Source organism: Xiphophorus maculatus, chromosome 12, assembly GCF_002775205.1.
Source record: "Xiphophorus maculatus strain JP 163 A chromosome 12, X_maculatus-5.0-male, whole genome shotgun sequence".
Classification (NCBI taxonomy): Eukaryota; Metazoa; Chordata; class Actinopteri; order Cyprinodontiformes; family Poeciliidae; genus Xiphophorus; species Xiphophorus maculatus.
Window position 1 is genome coordinate 24,135,883 of NC_036454.1, and position 20,714 is coordinate 24,156,596.

Below are 20,714 nucleotides of genomic sequence, written 5' to 3' on the forward strand. Positions count from 1 at the left end.
GATAAGTTCCTTTATTTCAGTAATTTAATTGAAAAAGTGATGTCAGGATTATGGTTAACAAGATAATGAAAGTCAGCAAATGTGAATATTACATAAAACCAACAATAACAAAAATGATATTTAATGCAGAAAGGCTCTGGCCTGCACAATCATGGGGAAGACAGCTGACTTGGTAGCTGTGCTGAGTCACTTGCAGCCTCTACATAAAGAGCAAACCTCAAAACGTCATGGCTAATCAAGCCGGCTGTTCACAAAGTGCTGTTTCAAAGGTAGGAAACAGAAAGTTCAGTGAAAGGAAAAAGTGTCATTGAAAAGTGACAGATAGGACTTTGTAGCAAAGCGGAGAGTGCAAATATTCTACAGTACATGGACATTTTTATATTGAAAATCCTTCCGAGAGATTTTATGCAATCCTCTAATTTGCTGAAAAACCTAAGATGTGGTTTTTGTTATCGGTCAGCCATAATCACCAACAATAGCAGAAATAAGTTTTAATGAATCTTAAGCTCAACTTTTTGATTTGACTTATTTTTTGTGGGGCAAGAATAAGAGAAGTGAACAGATGGGAGAAGAAGAAAATTAAGTACCGTAACCATAAATATGAGTAACTGCATATTTGTATTTTTCTTGATTATGTCTGCTAAAAGGTTTCTTAATAAAGTATTCATCTCTCACAAATATACATATTAATAACATGTTATGCTGACAGTTTTCATCTTTTCACCAACCATAAGCTATTGTGTGAAATTGCAAAAGCATTTTACACTTACTGTATTCTAGATTTGCATGTTTACATCACCTTTCAAATTGGTTTACTGAAGTAAACTTTGAGAAGCACTTGCACATGCACTTTTGTCATCCATCTGCATATAATATGCTACTGTCCTACTTTTCTCCTGCACAACGAAACTTATAAGAGGCTTAGCCGACCGAAACCCCAAAATTAATTAAATGGTTGGCTGTAGAAACACAAAACAGTAAGTGAGGCTTGGTTATGTCTCTCTGTACAGTTTTATTTACATGATACTATTCTGTTGTAATGCTGGATAGCAAGATTATATGCAATACATAAATATCAACACAGTTTGTTGTTTGTTTTTTTCACTTTTTTGTACAAATTTGCATATAACTAAGAATCAAAAAAAAGAAAAACTCAGTTATTTCAATGAAAAGCATCCACACTGGGGGGAAAAGTAACAAGTCACAAACATACATGTCAGGCAGCCATGAAAACACACTTTTTTTTTTTGTTGCACAGGGAAGTGCACATGCACACGCACAAATGCACACTCGCGCTCTATAGATCGATAAACGCTTGACAGATGAGAAGTTACATCTAATCTCAGTTTCTATTATTTTTCATTAATCTAGCTCTGGCATGCTCCTGTACTTCTGTAAACATGTGCTGATAAACCGGGTAGCTCCACAGCTAAAAAGGACGGGAGGAAGAGGGACACACCCACGTAATAACACACACACACACACACACTGTGCTCACATGACTGTTGTGTTAGCGCAAAAAAAAAAAAAGAGGAAAAAATCCACAAATGCACCAAGTCCATGCGCCAACATCAGTACAATGGAAGAAGGAAAAAAGAAATAGATAAAATAAAAATCAGATAATTGTCTCTGGAAATAAAACGCCCCCAAAAATCCCTAAGGCGACTGATATTTCAGAAACACTAAAGAAGATGAAGAGCAACTCATGCATTTATTCCATTCATTTATGCCCCTTGCAACATTTGAAATTTGCGCACCCGGAACATCAGGAACGCGTGCCGGCGTCTGCCCTCTCAGGCCGATCATTAGCGCTCAGCCCCGGCACCAGTCGATCGATTATAATCAGATCTGGGACCATTTTTCCAAGTCGGGTTTGTTGTTCAGATTTGGTTGAAGAGCGGGGATCTTTGTGTGTATTATGAAAAACCAGACTATGAAATTGAACACAGGTGAGCTGATTGGAGGTTCAATCAGGGATTCAGATAGAAGGGAAGACAACACAGCAGCTCTGAGGTAGGTAAAGCTAGGAGAAATACGGTAAAAAAAAAAAGATCCTCCTATTCAAGAGTGATGCTTAAGTTTTTTCTTTAGGATTAAAGGACAAGGCGGGCAGATTTCTTTTTCTCTGTAATCTGAATGCTTTGAGGGTTTAGTAAAAATGGCTGTTTGGCACAAAAAGGACAACCTTGTTTTGGTGAAGAGAGCACAGCATATCATGGACATCGTGCCTGGTCTGCTCTTAATAAAACACATTAAAAAAGAAAACAAAAAAGGAAAAGGACTCAACGGCGGCAAATTCACACCACAGAAAACAAGATTAAAACAATCTAAAGAATTAATGAAAATAAAAAAAGTGATCATTCATGCATCTCCCTCAGGCAGGGTCTTTCGATTTTTTTTTTTTTCATCATTTTTGCAAATCGAGTCCTTTTGATTTAGCCACTCGCACTCATGTCAAAGGTCTTCACTCATTCTCCAGGCTTTCGCAAGATGTTTCCTCATTTCCAACACCATTTCCCCCCCGCCCCCCATCTATATTCTCTGGATCTTGTCAGCCACAACCACGGGATTCTCTTTGCGGATCTTGGCGGCAGCCTCGGCCTTGTAATCGTAGGGACAGTTGTGCTTGTCGGAGTATCGATGGATGCCACAGAACAGGTTACCACAGCGACAGTCGAACCCTGGAAGGTCAAAAGGGCAAAATTTAAAACAACCACATTAAAACAAATGGAACTGGAAAAACTCAATAAGTGACTTGTGGAAAATAAAGCTGCAGTCTTCGAATAGTCTGATAACAGCTTACCTGTAAGGCCCACTCTTTTGCGACACATGAAGCATCGGTTTTTCTTGGGTTTGGGGGTTTCACCCTTGCCTTCTTCAGTGCTGGGAGAAGCTACAGGAGAAGGACTAGAAGCAGCAGGCTGGCTTACAACTGCACACAAAGAAAAGAAGAAAAAAAAAGATGTATTTATGTCATGCAGATGAAAAATATTAAAACAGCAACTGCTGTGTAGATTTATCCCAAATAATTTCCTTTGCTTCAGGCATGAACTGGTTTTGGTTTCAAAAGATTACGAGCATTTCCAATCGTACAATTTTTACAGTTTAAAGTCATTTTAATCGGGCAAAAAAACATTTAGGAGTGACCTGAATTTAGTGTGATAACTGGTGTTAGCTTGCCATGTTTGTGTCACTCGATGAAAGAGGGAAATGCTGCAAAAAGCTTTCGAAAACAATTCTTAAATTTTGCCAATGCTCACTCTATTTTTAATAGCTATAGTAAAATAATTAAATGTTGTATAATGTTATTACACTTGTAGCACTATGTTGTGTTACAGAGCAGCATCAGGAAAAATTTTGCCTTAAAAAAACTGATGCTAGACAGACAATTAATGGTAATAACTAAAGCAACATTTTCACTTAATGTTATATGAATGTGAAAATCTCCTTCCAGTCCATGTCTGCATTGTGTGCCTCTCATCTGCACACCGGCATTGTTGGAAAACACCACTCTACGCTGAGCAGGACTCCAGCAGGCAGAATCTAATCTGACTCTCTCCTCCAGTTTAGAGGTATTTTTAAACAGGCTTATTTTTAGACGCCATCTCCTTCTCAGAAGCTCTAAGTAAAACCAGCTGTTAAATTTAAGCTGCGCTGCAAAGCATCAGAAATAAACCCGAGGCCTGCCGTTGGACCTTACAAAGCAGAGTCAAGGTGTCTGTGAGCTTTCGACAGCCTGTGCGTGTGTCTGAAAAACAAACGGGTTTTATGTGCGACATGTCTCACCAGGCTCTAGGAGTTCAGGCTTCTCCTCTCTGGAGATGCTCATCTCTGTCATCTGTTGGGTTACGGGAAGAGATCCTTGAACAGTCCTGCTGGTTTAAAAAAATAAAATAAAAAATTTCGAACGAGAGTCTCGTTAGGAAGATGTTTATAAAGATACGAATGCGAGGAGAGTTTATTGATCGAGCCAAGCAATCTGCAGCCATTACTGACCTAGACATGTCTGGTGAGGAGACAGGGGAGGCGTCAACCTTAGCTAGACTGGCTTCTAGTCTCTGGATGGCTGAGGCCTCTGAGGTAGGACTAGCAGTGGAGCCTTAATGACAAAACACAGAAGGAGATTTTTAAAAATATACATATGTATAAATATGTGCACATTTCCCCTAAGAGGTAGTAAAATTAATAGAATTAATAAAAATAGTAATAGTCAGCTGCTTTGGGATAGCCAAATGCCTGTCCTATTCTAATTACACATCTTTAGGAAAGAATATACAGACAAGTACATAAAAATTAACAAAAATAAATAAATAAATAAAAACAATAATTATTATAATAATAACTTCTTTAACAAAGACTTTCATGCTTTGTATGATGCCTTACCCATTGGGCTCATGGGGCTCATGCGATCGCTGCTCTGCTGTCGCGTCAGGTGTTCCTTGTAGCAAACAGAGCACATGCCATTGGTTCTTGGGTTGCCATAGAAACCACAGCCTGTGGCACAAAGCATGGGGACGGGGCTCTGGTTCGTCTCTTGAGCCATTGCTAACAGAGGAAGAGAAAGAAGCAGAGTGTGAATGATTATTGTTGTTGCGACAGAGAGAGAGAGAGAGAAGCACCTTTCCTTTAGAAAGAACTGAAAGCAAAAAAAGAAAAAAGTGGGGTTTTTTCTGCTGATCTAGTTTATAGAGACTGACTGACAGCAGGTTCAGACCATGAGAAGTCAAAAACATGTCTCTCTGTTTCGACTTGCCCTTTAGCCTGAATACAGTAATGAGCAGTTCTCCACAGGAAGTTTAGACAACAAACAGCGCTCACTCTGTTCTGCTCACCGCTTTTCCTCAACTCGGCTCTCCGATCACAGCGTTCTTTGTTTTGTCCACTTCTTGTCAAAACCTTTTCTGATGAACTGGCCTTTCTTCCTCATAGGCCGCTACAGTGACTCCCTTTTATGGCCTTATCGGGTCATTCACGGTACTTCCCATAACAATAAAAATACAATGTGACGCTCTGACTCACGAGCAGCTGCTGCCTCACAGTACGACAAACATTTCTCGTCAGGTACAATCGCTTTCTGTTGGAAAGAGAAGCAACAAAGTAGGTCAGCAGTTTAAGGAGGCGTCCTGTGTTTCAAGGTGTTGGGAAAATTTCCCGTGCCACAGAAAAACAAGTCTCTGTGTGTGTTTGTGTGCGTCTGCTTGAGCAATTTGGCAGAACATGTAATGCTGTGACGTTATGGTCTGCCTTTGATGCAGCGCGACGCCACAGGAAGTTGTGTAATAAGACACACTGACTTTTACGCAACACATCAAAAACACCTCTGACGAACAGACAGGAAGACCCAGATCTGCCCGTCCTTATTGAGAGGCTGCTTAGCATATCATCTGATCGCATCAACAGCCTCATATTTCCCTAGTAAACAACCTTTGGCCTGGCAGGCGCTTTGATTGTCTTAAAAACCTTGTTTATATTCAGCTCACAGACAAACGGAAGAAAAATCAAGTCAATGTTTCAAGGAGAGGCTGGCAGGTGTGCGTTTTTTTTTTTTAGGACGTCATGTATATGAACGCTTGGGGGCTTCTTATCAGCAAGCGCCACAAAGTACTCTTCCCCGCACCCTCCTTCCATGCCCCTTTACACCAACAAGCCAGTTCTGTCAATAAAGCTCTTCTTGGAAAAGCTTACAAAAGACCGCTGCCATTTGAGTCACATGTTCAACTGCAAACTCTTGAAAAACACCAGACAGAGTGAGTGAGCTAGAAATTTCTGGAAGATCAAAACCTCCCATATTCATAATAAATATAGATATTAATAAGTGGTTCAATAGCATAATTATCATGTCACCGGAAAACTATTTTGTAGTTGCATAAAGCGCATCTTAATTCGGTATTGTCGCGACCAATTATTTGATCTGCAATTTAATCTTCAATACTGAGCTTGTCTCTCCTCAGTTTGTTTTTCTTTCCAATTTTATCTTCCTGACATTTACTTAAATATAAAGAACATACTCATAAAGACATTTTTAATCTGGATTTATTGAATATATTTTTTATTTAATTATTTTAAGGCATGGGTGGTCTTCCCTAGATTGGCAACTAAAGCTCAAAACGAAATAGCTAATAATGTTGGCTCATTCGTTACCTTTTGGTTCACGTGCCACACAAATCACAGGCCTGTCTACATATAATTACAGTGAAATCATACTGTCTATTGTTTGCTGTGAATAGAATGATTATGGGATAAGAATTTGTCATTTTTTGATTACAACAAACAAACTATTTTCCACAGCTGGGTAATGATAAAAAAAATGCTGCATTTCAAGTTATGGGTGAGTGTTATTGTGGTTTTTTTTGTAGCAGTACAGCTGCACCGCTCAATGTGACTTTGATAATAGGCCATCTTTATTTTTAGTGAATTATTTTTGTTAGACTCGCTCACTGCAGGTGAATACAGATTCAGAGTAGAGATGCCAGTGTAGCTTGATATTCCATTGACTGGCAGGTCAAATGATGACAAATGAGATTTTTTCTCTCCTCATATTCAACAAATGAATTAAAATTAACAACTCCCATTGATTTATCTCTCTATACAATCAAGCAACACCCTGTGCCTGGATGCAGAGGTGAAATAATATTGTATTTAAGTTTTTAGCTGAAATATTGCCCATTTCTGGGACAAAAAAGCTGCACTAAGTATTTTGGTATATATGTTGTGGTTCTTAATAAATAAATAAATGGAATTGTCCAAGATTGAAATGAGTGTCAAAGAGCACTATTGTGATCGTCATCACAATCACAATAAATATCACAAGAGATTGTTAAAACTTTATGCTCGTATAAGCCCATCCTTGCATGGAAATCTAACATTAGGAATAAAACATGAGTGGTGATAATTATGTTAATTTCCCCATTTAATTCAAAACTACCATCTCTATCAAAGAACATGAAGCACAAAACTAACAAAATTAAAATGATTTACCAGTAAAAATCAGACCATTTCTAATTTATAGCCAAAAGTTGCGATAAGTTTTTGATCTTCACTTTAGTCATTATCAAATAAACAAAATGTACTGTGATAGAAACGTTATGTCTGTATTGCCGTTCAGAAAACTGACATTTGACCCACCAAAGGCTTTCGATATGACAAGATTGTGACCTTAATGAGGTGCATTATGCATTAGAAAACCCACCTGACAGGGCAAGGCAGGGAGTTTCCAGCACAGACACAACCACTCACCACAGTTTCCTTTCACAAAAATGTTAAACACATGCAGCAGGAACTTATGAGAAAGCCTCAGCCTTGTTTTCTATAAGAGACCAGTTTAAACCAACATATATGGGGTTAACTTTAGCAAACAAAGGGAAAGCTCATATTTCAGGCCCTGCTGGTGGGGTTGGAAAGTCCTGAGTCACAGTGAAGGACAGGACAGAAACTGGGGATTATTCTCCATAAAAACAAACTAAAGCTGAAAACAACCACCAGAAGTTGGTAGAAAAAGCCCCAATGGTGGTACTTTGTGAAACATTCAATAGCCAAGCCAGAATCATACGTCCTTCCTTTGTTTCTTCTTTCCTCCTTTGTCTGCAGCCTCCTTGCTTCCTGTTTTTAAATCGCAATGTGTCTCGCATTTATCGCAACACTTGCGCCTAATACGGATTTCCAAAGTGTCCCTGACAAAGCAACGTTAAAAAAAAAATCCTCATTATATAATCACAAATAGTCGCTTAGAAGCCACTTTTTTTTTTAAAGCCCCTCGTCTCACCCAACAGCTCCAACTACAAGCCAACACTCTGGTCTTATTTAATTACGTTACCGTCGACGCAAAGGCTGCGAGTTTCATTTAAGTGCAGCCTCCCTCGCTCCACTTGTCTATTCGGCTTATAAATTTTCTATTTGTAGACAGGAATTAACAGGCTTTTGGTTCACCCCATCCCCCCAGCTCGGGACAGGCTGAAAAACAGAGACTGTAAGCAGCACCACCTCGGCTCCCTCCCATGTTTTTGTTTTTTAACACAAAGTCACGTTCGAGGACTTGTGATATTTCAAGTCAGGTGGAGGAGGACATGGTGGAGGTGGAGGTGGCAAAGACAAAAGAAGGTTGATCACCGCAAAGCACGTACCGTGTGACCTTTTAATCCATCAGCAAAGGTCGCCATTATCTCATCAAAAGCGCACATCTCTAGTATTTTACCTCAATACAAATCGCTTTCTCTGTAACGCCAATCCACTTCAAGAAAAAAAAAAAACAAGAAGCAATAATCCATGATCACCTGCTGAAAATCGATGGGTTTCTCGCGAGAAGACAGGAAAAGCGGTTGTCTTTGTCAGAAAAGGTCGAAGTTATTATGTGGAGTTTCTTTTCTTTTTTTTCCCCCGTCTCTGTAGCAGCGTTTCTGTGTCGTCGTCCTCTCAGTCAGGCGGATTTAGACGGGTTTAAACGTCCCTTCCTAGGCCTCCTGCCTTTTCCTCCTTCCTCTCTCCGTCTCCCGTCCCCTTCTTCTTCTTCTTCTTCTTCTGCTGGATGGATGTTTGTTTCCTTCTTTAGCCAGAGGAGTGGTGGATGATGATGTCACGGGTAAGAACAACGTGTCACCATTGGCTGCCCGGCGGAGCCCCGGAGCGCTCAGAGCGGCTCTGTCTGGCTCTGGTTATTACATGTCTGTTCGTCATCCACCCACAAGGACACGAATCCATTTACTGAGTAATACACCTAAATGGACGAATGAATGAATAATGACGTGTGCTATACATATTTTTAAAATTTCAATAAACAGGGAACGCCCTTTTTTTTTTTTTTTGTTATTTGTATTATGGTTCTGTTTCTATCACCAAGCATCAGCAGCACAAGAGAAGATTTACAACCGGGACATGATGCTGTTTCATTGTGGTAAAGTTGTGGGTCACTGACTACACTGCAGTCAGGAGGTAGCAATAAACAAGTCATGAGGTGCGAATTTTTTTTATTTTTATTCAATTTAATTGATCTATTTAGTCTCAAGTCCCTCCAGTAGACAAACTGGTCAAATTTATATTAAGTTATCAAGAAATATGTAATCAAATCAGTCAAATTTGTAGCAGTAAAATCCAATCATATAGATAGATTTGTATTCAGTTAAATGTACTTTAAGTACACTTGTTTTCTATGCCGCGTTGCCTTCATAACTGCCTTGATTCTTCATGATGTGCAGATTCAACAAGGTTTCTCAGAAATTTTGGTCCATATTGTCATGTTAGCATCACAGTTCTAGTGGATTTGTTGGCTGCAGGTCCACACTCCAGTTGTTCGCCAGAATACAGTACACTCTTGATCAGGTTTAAGAAACAAGACTGAGGCGATTTGAGCTTTGTAATGTGGTGTAATTAGCCACCTGGAAGTAACCAGCACAAGATGAGAATACCGTGTGGTCATAAAGGGATTGACTGGTGCAACACACTCAGGTAGGCTGTGGTGTTTCAGCTCAGTTGATAGTAAGGTCTCTAATGTGTACCTTAAAAACTTTGCCTCAACCAGTAATGCAGGGCAGGATGGAGCCATGCATTTATCTACATCAAATTCTGTCCCTGAATGTCGCAACCCAAATCCAGACCAATTTTTTTTCCCAGTCTTTCTTTTAAAAAAAAAAACAAAAAAAATTTTGGTCACAGTCTGTAAATTTTAGCCACAGTTTCCTTTTCTTAGCTGACATTTGAGTACCTGGCGAGGTCTTCCACTGTTGCCTTTCTATCATCTCAAACCAGCATTCACTGTTTTCCTTTCACTTTAACAAAGCATTTCTCGCCTAACAATTGCAGGGCTGTGGATATTCCCCTTTTCTGATCACTTTCTGTGAACCCGAGAGGTTGGTTGAGTTTCTGAAATACTAAGACCAGCCTGTATAGCAACCGAAAACCACAACATGATCAAAGTCACATTAACCCTCTTTTCTTCCCCATTGCTATGCGTGCTTCAGACTGCTGTGAGCTGTCTTCACCAGATATAGATGCTTAAAAGAATTGAGTAGCTGGCAATGTTGACTGATTTTATGTTTGTGTTCTCAGAAAAATAAATAGGAGTTCCTAATAATGGATCCAGTTAATACTGTCCAATTAAGTTAGAATTTAAATAAAATAACATTAATTTTGGTTGATTATATAAATAGAATGCTATTTTTTCTTGGAAGTCCAGCTGATTGAATCAAGTCATAAGCATCTTTCACAAAACACTAAAAGCTAGGATTTTAACACCTTTTATCTACAACTTTCTCTGTAAGGACCAAGATGGTGTGAGATGGCTGGAGTGAACCTGCCACTGTTACACCTCTGATTTGGTAGATGATGTAATCACAGCCCTATATTGGTTATGTAAGGATTTGCCAGCATTGTGACTTGAGGGTGTAGAGATGACAGTCTGTGTGACTAGCTGGCCAGGAGAGTCAAGGCGAAAATACACCAAGACCGCAGGGTAGCGGTGCATCAAAGACCTCATTCCTTGCCATTAGCACACATTGGACGGGCTGTGCTAAGATCTGGTGAGACAGAATAGATCACTGGGCTTTAGCCAAGGGCAGTGTTCCTCAACGACGCTGGCATTTGAGATGCAACAAAATTGTTATAGTTTATATATAGTTTATATGCCACCAATGTGCTTAATGCTTTAACAGTGGAGATGTTTGCCACTTGTTTTATGAACAAACCTCTATGTCAGGGGTGTTCAAAGGGTGGTCCACTGTCCATTTGTAGCCCCTTGACTGATTATGTGCAATTAAAGAATTGTACAAATTTCCTAAGAAAGAGTGATTCAAATCATGCTCTTATTGCTGAAAACAGACAAAAATGTTTTGTTTTTTTTTCTATCCAGCCCAAGAAAAGTTTGTTCTTCTGCTGAAAACAGATAGCGGGAGAAATAGTTCCTTTGAAGTTAAGCACAGAATCTTTGGATCTACCTTTTATGGAGAGTAAACATAAAAGTTGACTGGCGATAGTTATTTCTCTATATAAAGATGGCTAAACACAAAAACACCAAGCCAGGCCTAGCTTATATGGAATGCAAAAACAGTGTATTATAGCAACTATGGCAATAGTAGCAACTATTGCTACTACTGTAGCAATAGTTGCTATAATAGATTGTAGCAACTATTGTAAGAGATTTAGGGTACAGTTTCATAGAGATGCAGCAGTTTGGACAAATATTCGGAGGTCATTGAAAGACCCAAAAACAAATTAAAGTACAATAACATTTTTCCTGAAATAAATAAGCTGTCACAGCAAAAAGGCTAATCCCATAATGATATGCTCATGTTTCTTTGTACCTTTGTAGAAGTTCAACTTGTTAAAAACAAGTACAAAATGACTTGTGACCTCACAAGTCATTTTGTATAGTTGTATAGTTGAGTATACTCAACTAGACCTCAATAAAACTGGGATATAATAATAACATAAAAAGCATTAACTCCATATCAGAAAAACAATTTAATTGAAATCAGTCAAATTGAGTGTAAAAAAATCTGTAGTAAGATACAAAATGACTGAGATTGTTATAATACAAAATGCTGAAGGGATGAAATAAACAACATGCAAATGAAACCCTATAATACTCTAACCCAGTTATCATCATGAAGCATTAGGCCTTAAACTGCTCATACGGGATCTAATCAATGCGAGTACAGGCCAAATTCTTCAGTGTGAAAACATTGCTTTGGTCTATTGCATAAGCTCACATAGAAAGACAAGCAATGCTGACTACTTGTGTGGATGTTGGCAGTGTAAACAAGCATTGTGGAAGGTAACAAGATAAGTTCTGAGTAGAACTAAGAGCAGATCTGTTTAAACTGGTTGTGCAATAGCACTGTGTTCGTAAACAGGGGTGTAGCCCCAGGGTAAGAGCACAAGGGAAAAGTTGTCAGTAATGTTTTGGGAGTTTTTGAAATGTATTATGAATCCCTATATAAATATTTGAAACGAATGTATACAGTCATGTGAAAAGATTAGGATGCCTTATGAATGTCTTTGTATGTTCTAACATATTTCAATAACTGGATGTACAATCTACCCTGTTATGGACTAGTGATGTGTCCAGGCGGTATCCCACCTCCTGGCCACTGACTGCTGGAGACAACTTACTCTGTTAAAATCTCATATCTTTTGTGTGGTGTGCAACTGAATCTTAAAGCAATTACGTGAACAACATGGTAAAATTAAAAGACCTGAGCCCTTCAGAAAGATGACTATTCAATCCTTGTGAACCACCTAAGGGATTTAAGCTTCAACATGCTCAGTTCTGGCTGTGGAAATAATTTTACACTGAACGCCAGCTGTAAGATGCTAAAAGAAGTCAAAGTGTCATTATGAGCCTGACAGCAAGGTCTCATGCACTGTTGATGTGAAAGCGTGTACTTCTAAAATCAAAGATTTCTTATTTCTAAGTTTAATATGCTTTGGAGGTCTAAGGTGGAAAACGTTCCTCTACATATAAACATATAAAGGCTTGATTCAAGTTGATCAGAGAGAATAGAAACACAAAGACCAGGATTTGGACAGATGACTCTCTAATGCAATTATTTACAGAACAGTGAACATGTTTGGCGTAAACCAGTCATAACATCTCAGGAAAACTACCTTACACCAACTATGAAGCACAAGCCTGGAAGTCTCATTGTTCAATCAATCAAATTTTATTTGTATAGCACATTTCAGCAGCAAGGTATTTCGAAGTGCTTTACATCATATCAAACATGGAAACACAAAGCAACATAGAATCAACAATCAAAACACGACATTAAGTCAGGTTCCATCAATAAATTTGTAATTGATTACTTTTCAAATGCAATCCTAAACAGGTGGGTTTTTAGTCGAGTTTGCATCCATACAAGCTTTACCTATTACACTCCTACTGTGTTATATGGAACAAAATACCTATTGCTATTTTTATTCCCACTCACGCTCACAATCACACAGTTTAAAACGATGTAAACGGCATTTTAATGGACTTCTGGCACAAGGCTCCGTGTGCCAGAAGCACCAGAATTTGTTTGGAAATCCATTGCTGCGGCAGGACAGGACCAGCTCACCATCATAAAATCCACAATGAATTTTACTCTTTGCCAGATGTTGATTAGTGAAATTGTGAGGCCACCTTTGAAATAAGAGCTCAAGCAGAACTGGACTCTTCAACACGAGAATGACCCAAACCTATCAGTGAATACAAGGATTAGAGAATTAAAAACAATGTAAAATTCTGGACTGAGACAAATCCCAGACCTTGAGATCATTTAGATATTTTGGGGAAACATGTTAAAAAAAGGTATTTAGTTACACCACAGAGTTGGGGTCTTACATTACTACTAGATTGTTCATCACGACAAAAGCTTCAAGGGTTGTTTTTTGTTTGTTTGTTTTTGTAAAAGGAAGATTCACCTTGATGTCTGTTTTTAACATCTTCTGGCACAAGAACATGTTATCTACTGTGCTGTTGTGAAATATAAAAACGTGTACTTACCAATGACGTATAATGTGTTATTGGTGCTGTATCACTTGCCCTGAGGTTTAACAAGTCCAAACACATTCGCCCCTAACCTTTTCGTGTATTACGTCAGGCACCACATGTCTCTAAGCACTACAAGCAGTGCTGTAGAGGGAGCAAACGCTTGTGGTGCTAGTGTTCTGAGGGTACATACTGTTAGCTATTAGTGGTTAAATTCTTGGAAGCAGGGAAGGGTAGAAGAGTCGCACAGACACGGTTTGCCCAGTCAGCTTCAAGCAGAAACTGGAAGTGGAGCGAAGTGAAAGTAAAAATAGCTTCTGGCTGTGGATATTTACCTAACTTTTTCAGGGGAACCCAACCTTCTCTCCCACAGAAGAAAAACACCCATACAGACAATGTTTGCTTACACAGACAGCTGTAGTTTCATTTAATGAACACATGTACAAAATGAGACTTGTTCATTTACAACTAGGGACACAAGTTTGGCCTTTTCTGGTTCTCAGACAAGAAGAAAGTTGTTGCTAAAAAGCATATCAAACCCTACTTAATGTTTTTCATAATGCAACATTGTAATAGATACAGTGATCATGTGCAAGAATGTGCTCTGATAAAATGTGATCGAAACGGAACTGTTTAATTTACAAACTAACACTGCAAGTCACCCAAACACACCACCCCTAATGTGAAACACCACATTTCATCATGTTGTCGAGAGGCTTTTTCTGGAGGGATACAAAAGATGGGAAAATCTAAATACAGGGTTACTCTGCAGTATTTTCATAGAGGCTGGGGAAAAAAAACACAAAATTGGCTCCTAGGTATACCTACCAGCAGAGTAAAACCAATAAAAATACTGCCAGAGCTCTGATGGGATGGTTTTGATTGAAAAATAATATATTTTTTTTTTATTACAATGGCCTAGTTAAAGTGTGGACTTAAATCTAGTCTTTGATCTTCACCTGTGCTATCAATACAATATGATTGAGCTTGAGTCAAGTAGCCTTTCTCGTATTACTAATCCTGAAGAGTTTATGTTCACAAATATACTTTTTGTTTATTATACCGCATTATGTTGATGTTGTGTTTTGTTTGCTTTTCCTTTGAAATTTTCCCAATCTTGCTTACAGACATGAAACAAATAATCAGTGATGAGTGAAACGCTGATTAGAAAGCCAAAGGTCACAGTGAAGATGTAAAAGCAACAACTGCACTGTTTATCGCCAGTCAAACCGGTTGATTTCTACGTACATTTCCAAAAAGCACTATAAGTGGTTTTAGGTTAAAAGCTTTTTTTGCACGTGCATAAGTGAAACACATGCAGCGAGGGCTGGAGGCGGGCAAGGAAAGGGAACCTTGTGTGTGTATCACACTGAGCTCTTTGTGTCAGAGCGTTGTGCTAACAGAGCAGAAAAGAAGGAGCATGTGTGTGGTGAGTATGTGAAGGTTCATGGGTTTCACTGGGTTGAAGAGGGTGGGTGTGGGGTGTGCAGCTGAGGAGAGACTGGGAGATTTTCAGCATTTGAGTATCATCACCCATCCCCCTCGTGTCGTAGCTCGGCCTCTGGATCGCCACCCGTTTGTAGGATGTAGGTGTTCATCCGTTTCTCTTCCCCGACCATGACGGATGCACGTGAGAGACCGAAAGTGACAATGTTGCCATGACGACAGATTGTACGATTTACAGCCATCTTTCTGTGTGGGCGTGTGTTATGTCTGCATTCGTGTGTGTGCATATGTGGTGTGTGGGTGTGTGTGTGTGTGTAAGAGGCTCTGAGGATTACTTATGTGAATCTGGAGCAGCCTGTTTGTAGTTACTAGGCAGATATTGGCCCAGCCAACACACACACACCCACACACACACGCACAGACAGAGCCTCGGCTTGCTTGTGTCTGGGGTCTGCTGGGTGAGACATTGTTGATAAAGGGAACTACTTGTGGCAGTGGTAGCTTATCTGTTTAGTGAGGCCGTCCATGGGGTTTGATAACTTCTGCAGCAAAGTTTTTTTTAAATTTTTTTAACCAAAAACATGACTTTAAACCTGTTTCCTGCTCTTCCTACACTCATATCTTGCAAAGGAGCACTTCATCTGTGTCTGTGTTTGAGTGTGTGCTAAATTTAGTAAACAGAAAAAAGGAGAAGGTGCTCAAAGAACATTTTTGTGATGTGGGGAAATATGGCCCACTTATGCTGCTGTTACTGTAATTTTTGCTGAAGGTTTTTAGAGAAATACAATCTTGACTTTCAGAGAAACAAAGAACAATCGGATCAAAAGACAGTCATTTTTTTGATTACTTTCTGTTTTGCTCTTTTTTACTTCCTGCATCTCTCATGACTATCATTCTTGTTACTTGTGACCAGGAAGGAGGCTTGGAATAACTTCCCTGGTTCAAAAAAAAAAAAAAATCTTAAATTATTTCCTCGACCTTCTCAAGTTGTGTGCAAGCCTCCTTTATGGGTATTTTAAGTTATTTGTGGCCATGGTTCCTGTTTTAAAAAAGAAGAAAAAAAGCTGAGGCGGAAGCCTGCAGGCCTTGCATGTACACGCAGCAGACTTGGAAAAAAAATATTGTTTCTGTTTCCCTTTACAAGCTGATCCATGTGGGTCTGTCTTGTTCCAGCTGACATCTGACACTCTGTGAATGAGTGCACGCCTGTGAGTCATGATAAAGCCCCCCCACCGGCCCGTGCATGTGAAAGTAAGAGCGTGTGCATGTGTACGCAGCAGATGTCCTGAGCTCTGCTCGGTTCCCCTCCACAGACTGGCTGGTCTTTGTTGCTGCTCCCTCGTGCAAACGGGTATGGCCACGTGCTACTCTGACTGCAGGGACAAGCCACGCCCCCCTCCTCCCTTTAATCTGTCAGTTTCTGACGCCAAGTCCTGCCCTAACAACACCCAGCGACTTTACAGGACCTGCCTCCCCTCTGAATGACGTGGTTTTTACTCATGCATGCTCGCCATGCTGTCTTTTAGTCACACTGAAACATTGTGGCTGAGAAAAAAATAACCCCACTAACTAAGCAATATACTTCCTTTTTTGCATCATTTTATGTGAGCTGTCTATTTCTCAAAGGTTCCCCTTTGATTTGTAGGTTTTGAAAGCTTGAATTTCCTTTGCTGCTCACTTCCTGGCTACAGTGGCTTTAACTTTTCACATTGTTGAGCTACAACAACAAACGTCAGGCATCTCTATAACAGTTTTTAAGGTGTTGAAATTTTTTGTAATGCAGTGAATTGTTTTGTCAGCATGAAAAACCTCAAGTCTAAACATTACAAACTGAGATCTGCTCTCCACAAGGATCCATCTTAACACATAAACTTCATAAATTATGCATACTGCTGCTGGGAAACATAATCAGGAAACTAGCCTTTACAAATGTAGATCTTATTTTATTGATTAATTTTGCATCAATGCTTCCTAACAGTTTGCTTAGTGCTTGTTTAGTCCTAAAAATCAGCATCCACTCTGTCTGCTTTACATATTTATGCACACATTTATTTTATTTTCTGTGCATAGCTTTGGATAGCTCATCCTTTTCTGTTTGTTTGTTTATTATTGTTTGTTTTCCAGTTTTTAAATCATATGTAAGACCCTTTGTGTACACATACAAAAGTGCTTTAAAACTAAGGAATGATTGATCGACTTATTGACTGACACGAATGAACACTCCCCAGATTTTTATTAGAAAAAAAAGTGTCATTTGTACATCAAAATTTCACTCTACTTTGTGTTGCTCAGTAAAATACATCTCTTATGGAATACACTGAGTTTTGACATTTGATGTAAATGGAGAAAATGTGAAAAGTTTCAGCTGGTGTGAATGCTTCTTTCAGGCGCCGAGAAAGCTGAAACAGGAAGAGGGACTTTTTAATTATGGGGAAGCTAGGGAGAGATCAAAGTGGGTTTCACATTAGAGGCATGAGTGCTGGTGAAACTGAATGCGGCTCTTTTTTTTTTTTCATTTTAAAACTAGTCTAACTGCTGCACTAAAGCAATCTGTCATCCAAGTAGGTCCTGAAGGTACAGAAAAACCTGTATGGCGCTGAAACAATCATTCATTGTGCTTGAATACAAGTATCTGCCAGGTGATCATTGTCTCATGTCTGTGCCGATGGCAAAAAAATGTGTTTACAGTCTGAGTCACACCTGGATTAGCTTGCGCTTTACACTTACTCTCCTTCTTTCTAGAACAAAAACAAGACAGGTTTCAAACAGACAATTTTTTTTGCATTTATGTTTTGCTACACCACTAAAAACATAAATAAAATACAGCACCTTGCACAAGGATTCACACCTAATTAATTTTTTTTGCATTTTGTCATGTTACAACAATAACCTCCAAGGTACTGTATTGGGATTGAGTCTCCTACATAAAACCAATTGCAACCAATTTCCTTTATGGATAATTGGTAAGAAAAAAAAATCAAAAGAAGTTCAATTTGATGTTTGCCAAAAGCCATGCTTGGATACAATAAAAGACAAAATCCAGAAATGTTTTTTCTGGTGTAATAATAACTCTGCATGTTACCTTAAACACATCGTTTGCACCACAAAATATAGTGGTTGTTTTTCTTCAGCTGTGACAGGTGAGTTCATCAGGGTTGATGGGAAGATGGATGGAGCAAAGCCCAAGGCAATCTTGGAAGAAAACATGTTAGAGGCTGCAAAAGACTTGAGACTGGAGTGGAGGCATATAGCTTTCAGTGTGTGAAAGTCCTTAAATATTTAACCAGAGCCAAAATTGAATCGTTCAGATTAAACCATATTCACGTGTTGGAGCAGTCTAGTCAAAACCAGACCTAAATCCAACAATGAGTCTATGGCAACACTTAAAAACTGAAGTTGACAGATCACTCCGATTTGAGGTATTTTCCAAAGAATAACAGGTCAAAAATGTTATTCTTTTGTTCTAGAGGACGGAATAGAAATCCACAACAAACTTTCAAAATTTTTATTTATGAAAACCGTGTGTAATAGTTTTTCACTGTTCACAATCATTCTCTTCTCCTGTTCTTTCATAAAATCACACAAAAACACTGGCTGTAATGCAACACACGTGGAAGAGCCAAGGAATAGGAGTATTTTTGCACTGTACATTAGAAACAAACTTTTATGCTAATCACTCCTACTCTTGCCACAAGGATAGAACAGCTAACTTTGCGAGGTAACATTAATTGACTGAACATAATTTTATTGCATGATGAAAAACAATACAAAGCATTTATATTAAGTTCTCCCATGAATTTAAACCAAGATCTGATGACCTCATCAGAAAGCCTTTCTCCCTGTGCCTCAAGCTTTTCCTGTCACTCTTGTTGTGAGCGGAGAGCCTGGCAACAGTCGGTTCATCTGTTAGACACTGCTCTTTCAGGTTGATGGAAAGAGCCTTCATACTGACAGCTACAAACAAATGTTATATTTACTTAAACAAAATATCAACTTGAGGTACTATAACTCACCAATGCTTCTCTATCATTTACTGCCCTGACAATATAATGACACCAAAAAACAGTGAGCCTCACAACAAGAATGGGCAGCATGTTTTGTGCAAAGGTCACATGTTCTCTGTGGAGCCTTCCACAATTTTCCAAGACTGTCCAAAGAAAAGAATCTTAAGCTGTTTGTTTTCATTATGTTAGCAGTGAGTAACCTTGAGAAAATAGAATAGAATAGAATATAATAGAATATAATAGAATTACTTTATTCATCCCAGCAGGGAAATTATTTCGCAGTTACAGCAGCATAGAGACAAGACACACAACAACCACCACTGAGTAGCAATGTAGACAAGATAAAATAAGAATAAAATATGACATGCTGTCAATATAAAAAGCAGCTTAGAGCAGTCCTTGCAAGGATTCAAAAATGCAGAACAGAATGTATATGTAAATATATGTGCAGCAAGTGTGCCACAGTGCAGTTGTGCGAAATTGGACTGATTAGTGCAGAACAGTGTTTTAGCTTTTATTGTACAGTGAGATGGCATGTGGCATCTCGTCACATGACAAGGGGGTTCTCGTCATGTATCATAATCATCAACATTAAGAAAAATGAAGGAATGAAATATTTCACTCTATGTTTAGTGAAGCTATACAACATGAGTTTTATTTCGTGAAATACGTGACTTCTCTCTGGGTGCAAAGAAAAAGACCCTTTGAAAATAACATTAAATTGAGACTAAGTCTAATTTTTAAAAAATGTAAAAAAAAAAAAAAAAAGAAAAAAAAGAAATCTTTTTTCTATAAAACTGTGTTTTGAAGGGTGAGTCTAGATTAAAGATTACAGAATTATGATGAAGATTGAAATAATTATATATGTTACTAAAATGTATAATTTGTCTTAGTGAAATCAAGAGACCATTCGCAGCCTGGGATAGGCAGAGCTTTAAGAAGTCAAACAAACAAAATAGGAGAACGATTAAACAGAGGTGCAGGGCAATCTGAAACTGAATCACTTCTCTTTTTTTAAAGAATACTGGATTATTTGAGTTTAAACCTGATCTGGTATAAATAAAAACATTTGTTACAGGTGTCAGGGACAGTTGTGCTACACCTTATTAAACTGTAAGAATATATTCAAATCATCAAAGCAAGTTTGATATAAGAATATGTTCAAAATAACAATAAACAAACAAAACTAAACAAAAAACAGTTTACCAAGTGGTTGTGATGAAACTGGATCCTTCAAAATTTCCATTTTAAACAAACACTTTCTGTGGTGGAAGCTGGTTTTAAGTAGGACTGATCATAATGGCGAATATTTGGACTAACTGGTTTCTGGAATGAGCAGCTTTCAAAAGAAAAATAAATTTTTACATGTTGGTACTTTTACGCCGTAGGCAGAAATATGGTAACAAAGCATTAGTACCAGAAAAACTAAGCCAAACTATTTGCACACAGGTACATAAACCTACATTTAGTATTTTTAATTGCTCTGGTGTGCAGTTTCAGTGTAAAATTATTATTTCAGTATCCATTATGAGGACACATGCATTATGACTATAGTTGTGGTTTAGTTATGTTTTATTTTACATTATTTAACCTGTAGTTTGTTTTAACATCACAGTCTACTCAAATGGCCTCAGTGACCCATTCCACCTCCCTAGTGTTCTGTGTAGATAGATAAGGCTAACGTTAGCATTGAAAAACGGAACAATTTGCAACAAGTCATTCACCCAAAACACACACACTCGGTTTTGGCCTCTTAAATTCAAAACGGCAAACTCCAGATTATCAGTACATACAAAACAAGAAGC

At 38.5% G+C, this 20,714-nt stretch overlaps 1 protein-coding gene across 3 annotated transcripts; it reads right to left on the reverse strand.

Annotated features, from left to right (window-relative positions):
- Positions 1-992: 992 nt before the first annotated feature.
- Positions 993-8,596, reverse strand: zfand5 (zinc finger AN1-type containing 5). Of its 3 annotated transcripts, none has more exons than XM_005804354.2 (6): positions 8,271-8,596; positions 4,384-4,545; positions 3,997-4,099; positions 3,787-3,875; positions 2,804-2,932; positions 993-2,681 (listed from the first exon to the last, which is right to left on the reverse strand). In XM_005804354.2, the coding sequence occupies exons 2-6, from the start codon at positions 4,541-4,543 to the stop codon at positions 2,533-2,535; spliced, it is 630 nt and encodes a 209-aa protein (XP_005804411.1). In that variant the 5' UTR covers positions 4,544-4,545; positions 8,271-8,596; the 3' UTR covers positions 993-2,532. The 3 variants fall into 3 exon arrangements, with proteins under 3 accessions (XP_005804411.1, XP_005804412.1, XP_023199637.1); XM_005804355.3 differs by having other exon boundaries at positions 2,533-2,681; positions 3,787-3,872; positions 8,271-8,594; XM_023343869.1 differs by lacking the exon at positions 8,271-8,596 and adding an exon at positions 4,833-6,719 and having other exon boundaries at positions 2,533-2,681.
- Positions 8,597-20,714: the final 12,118 nt, after the last annotated feature.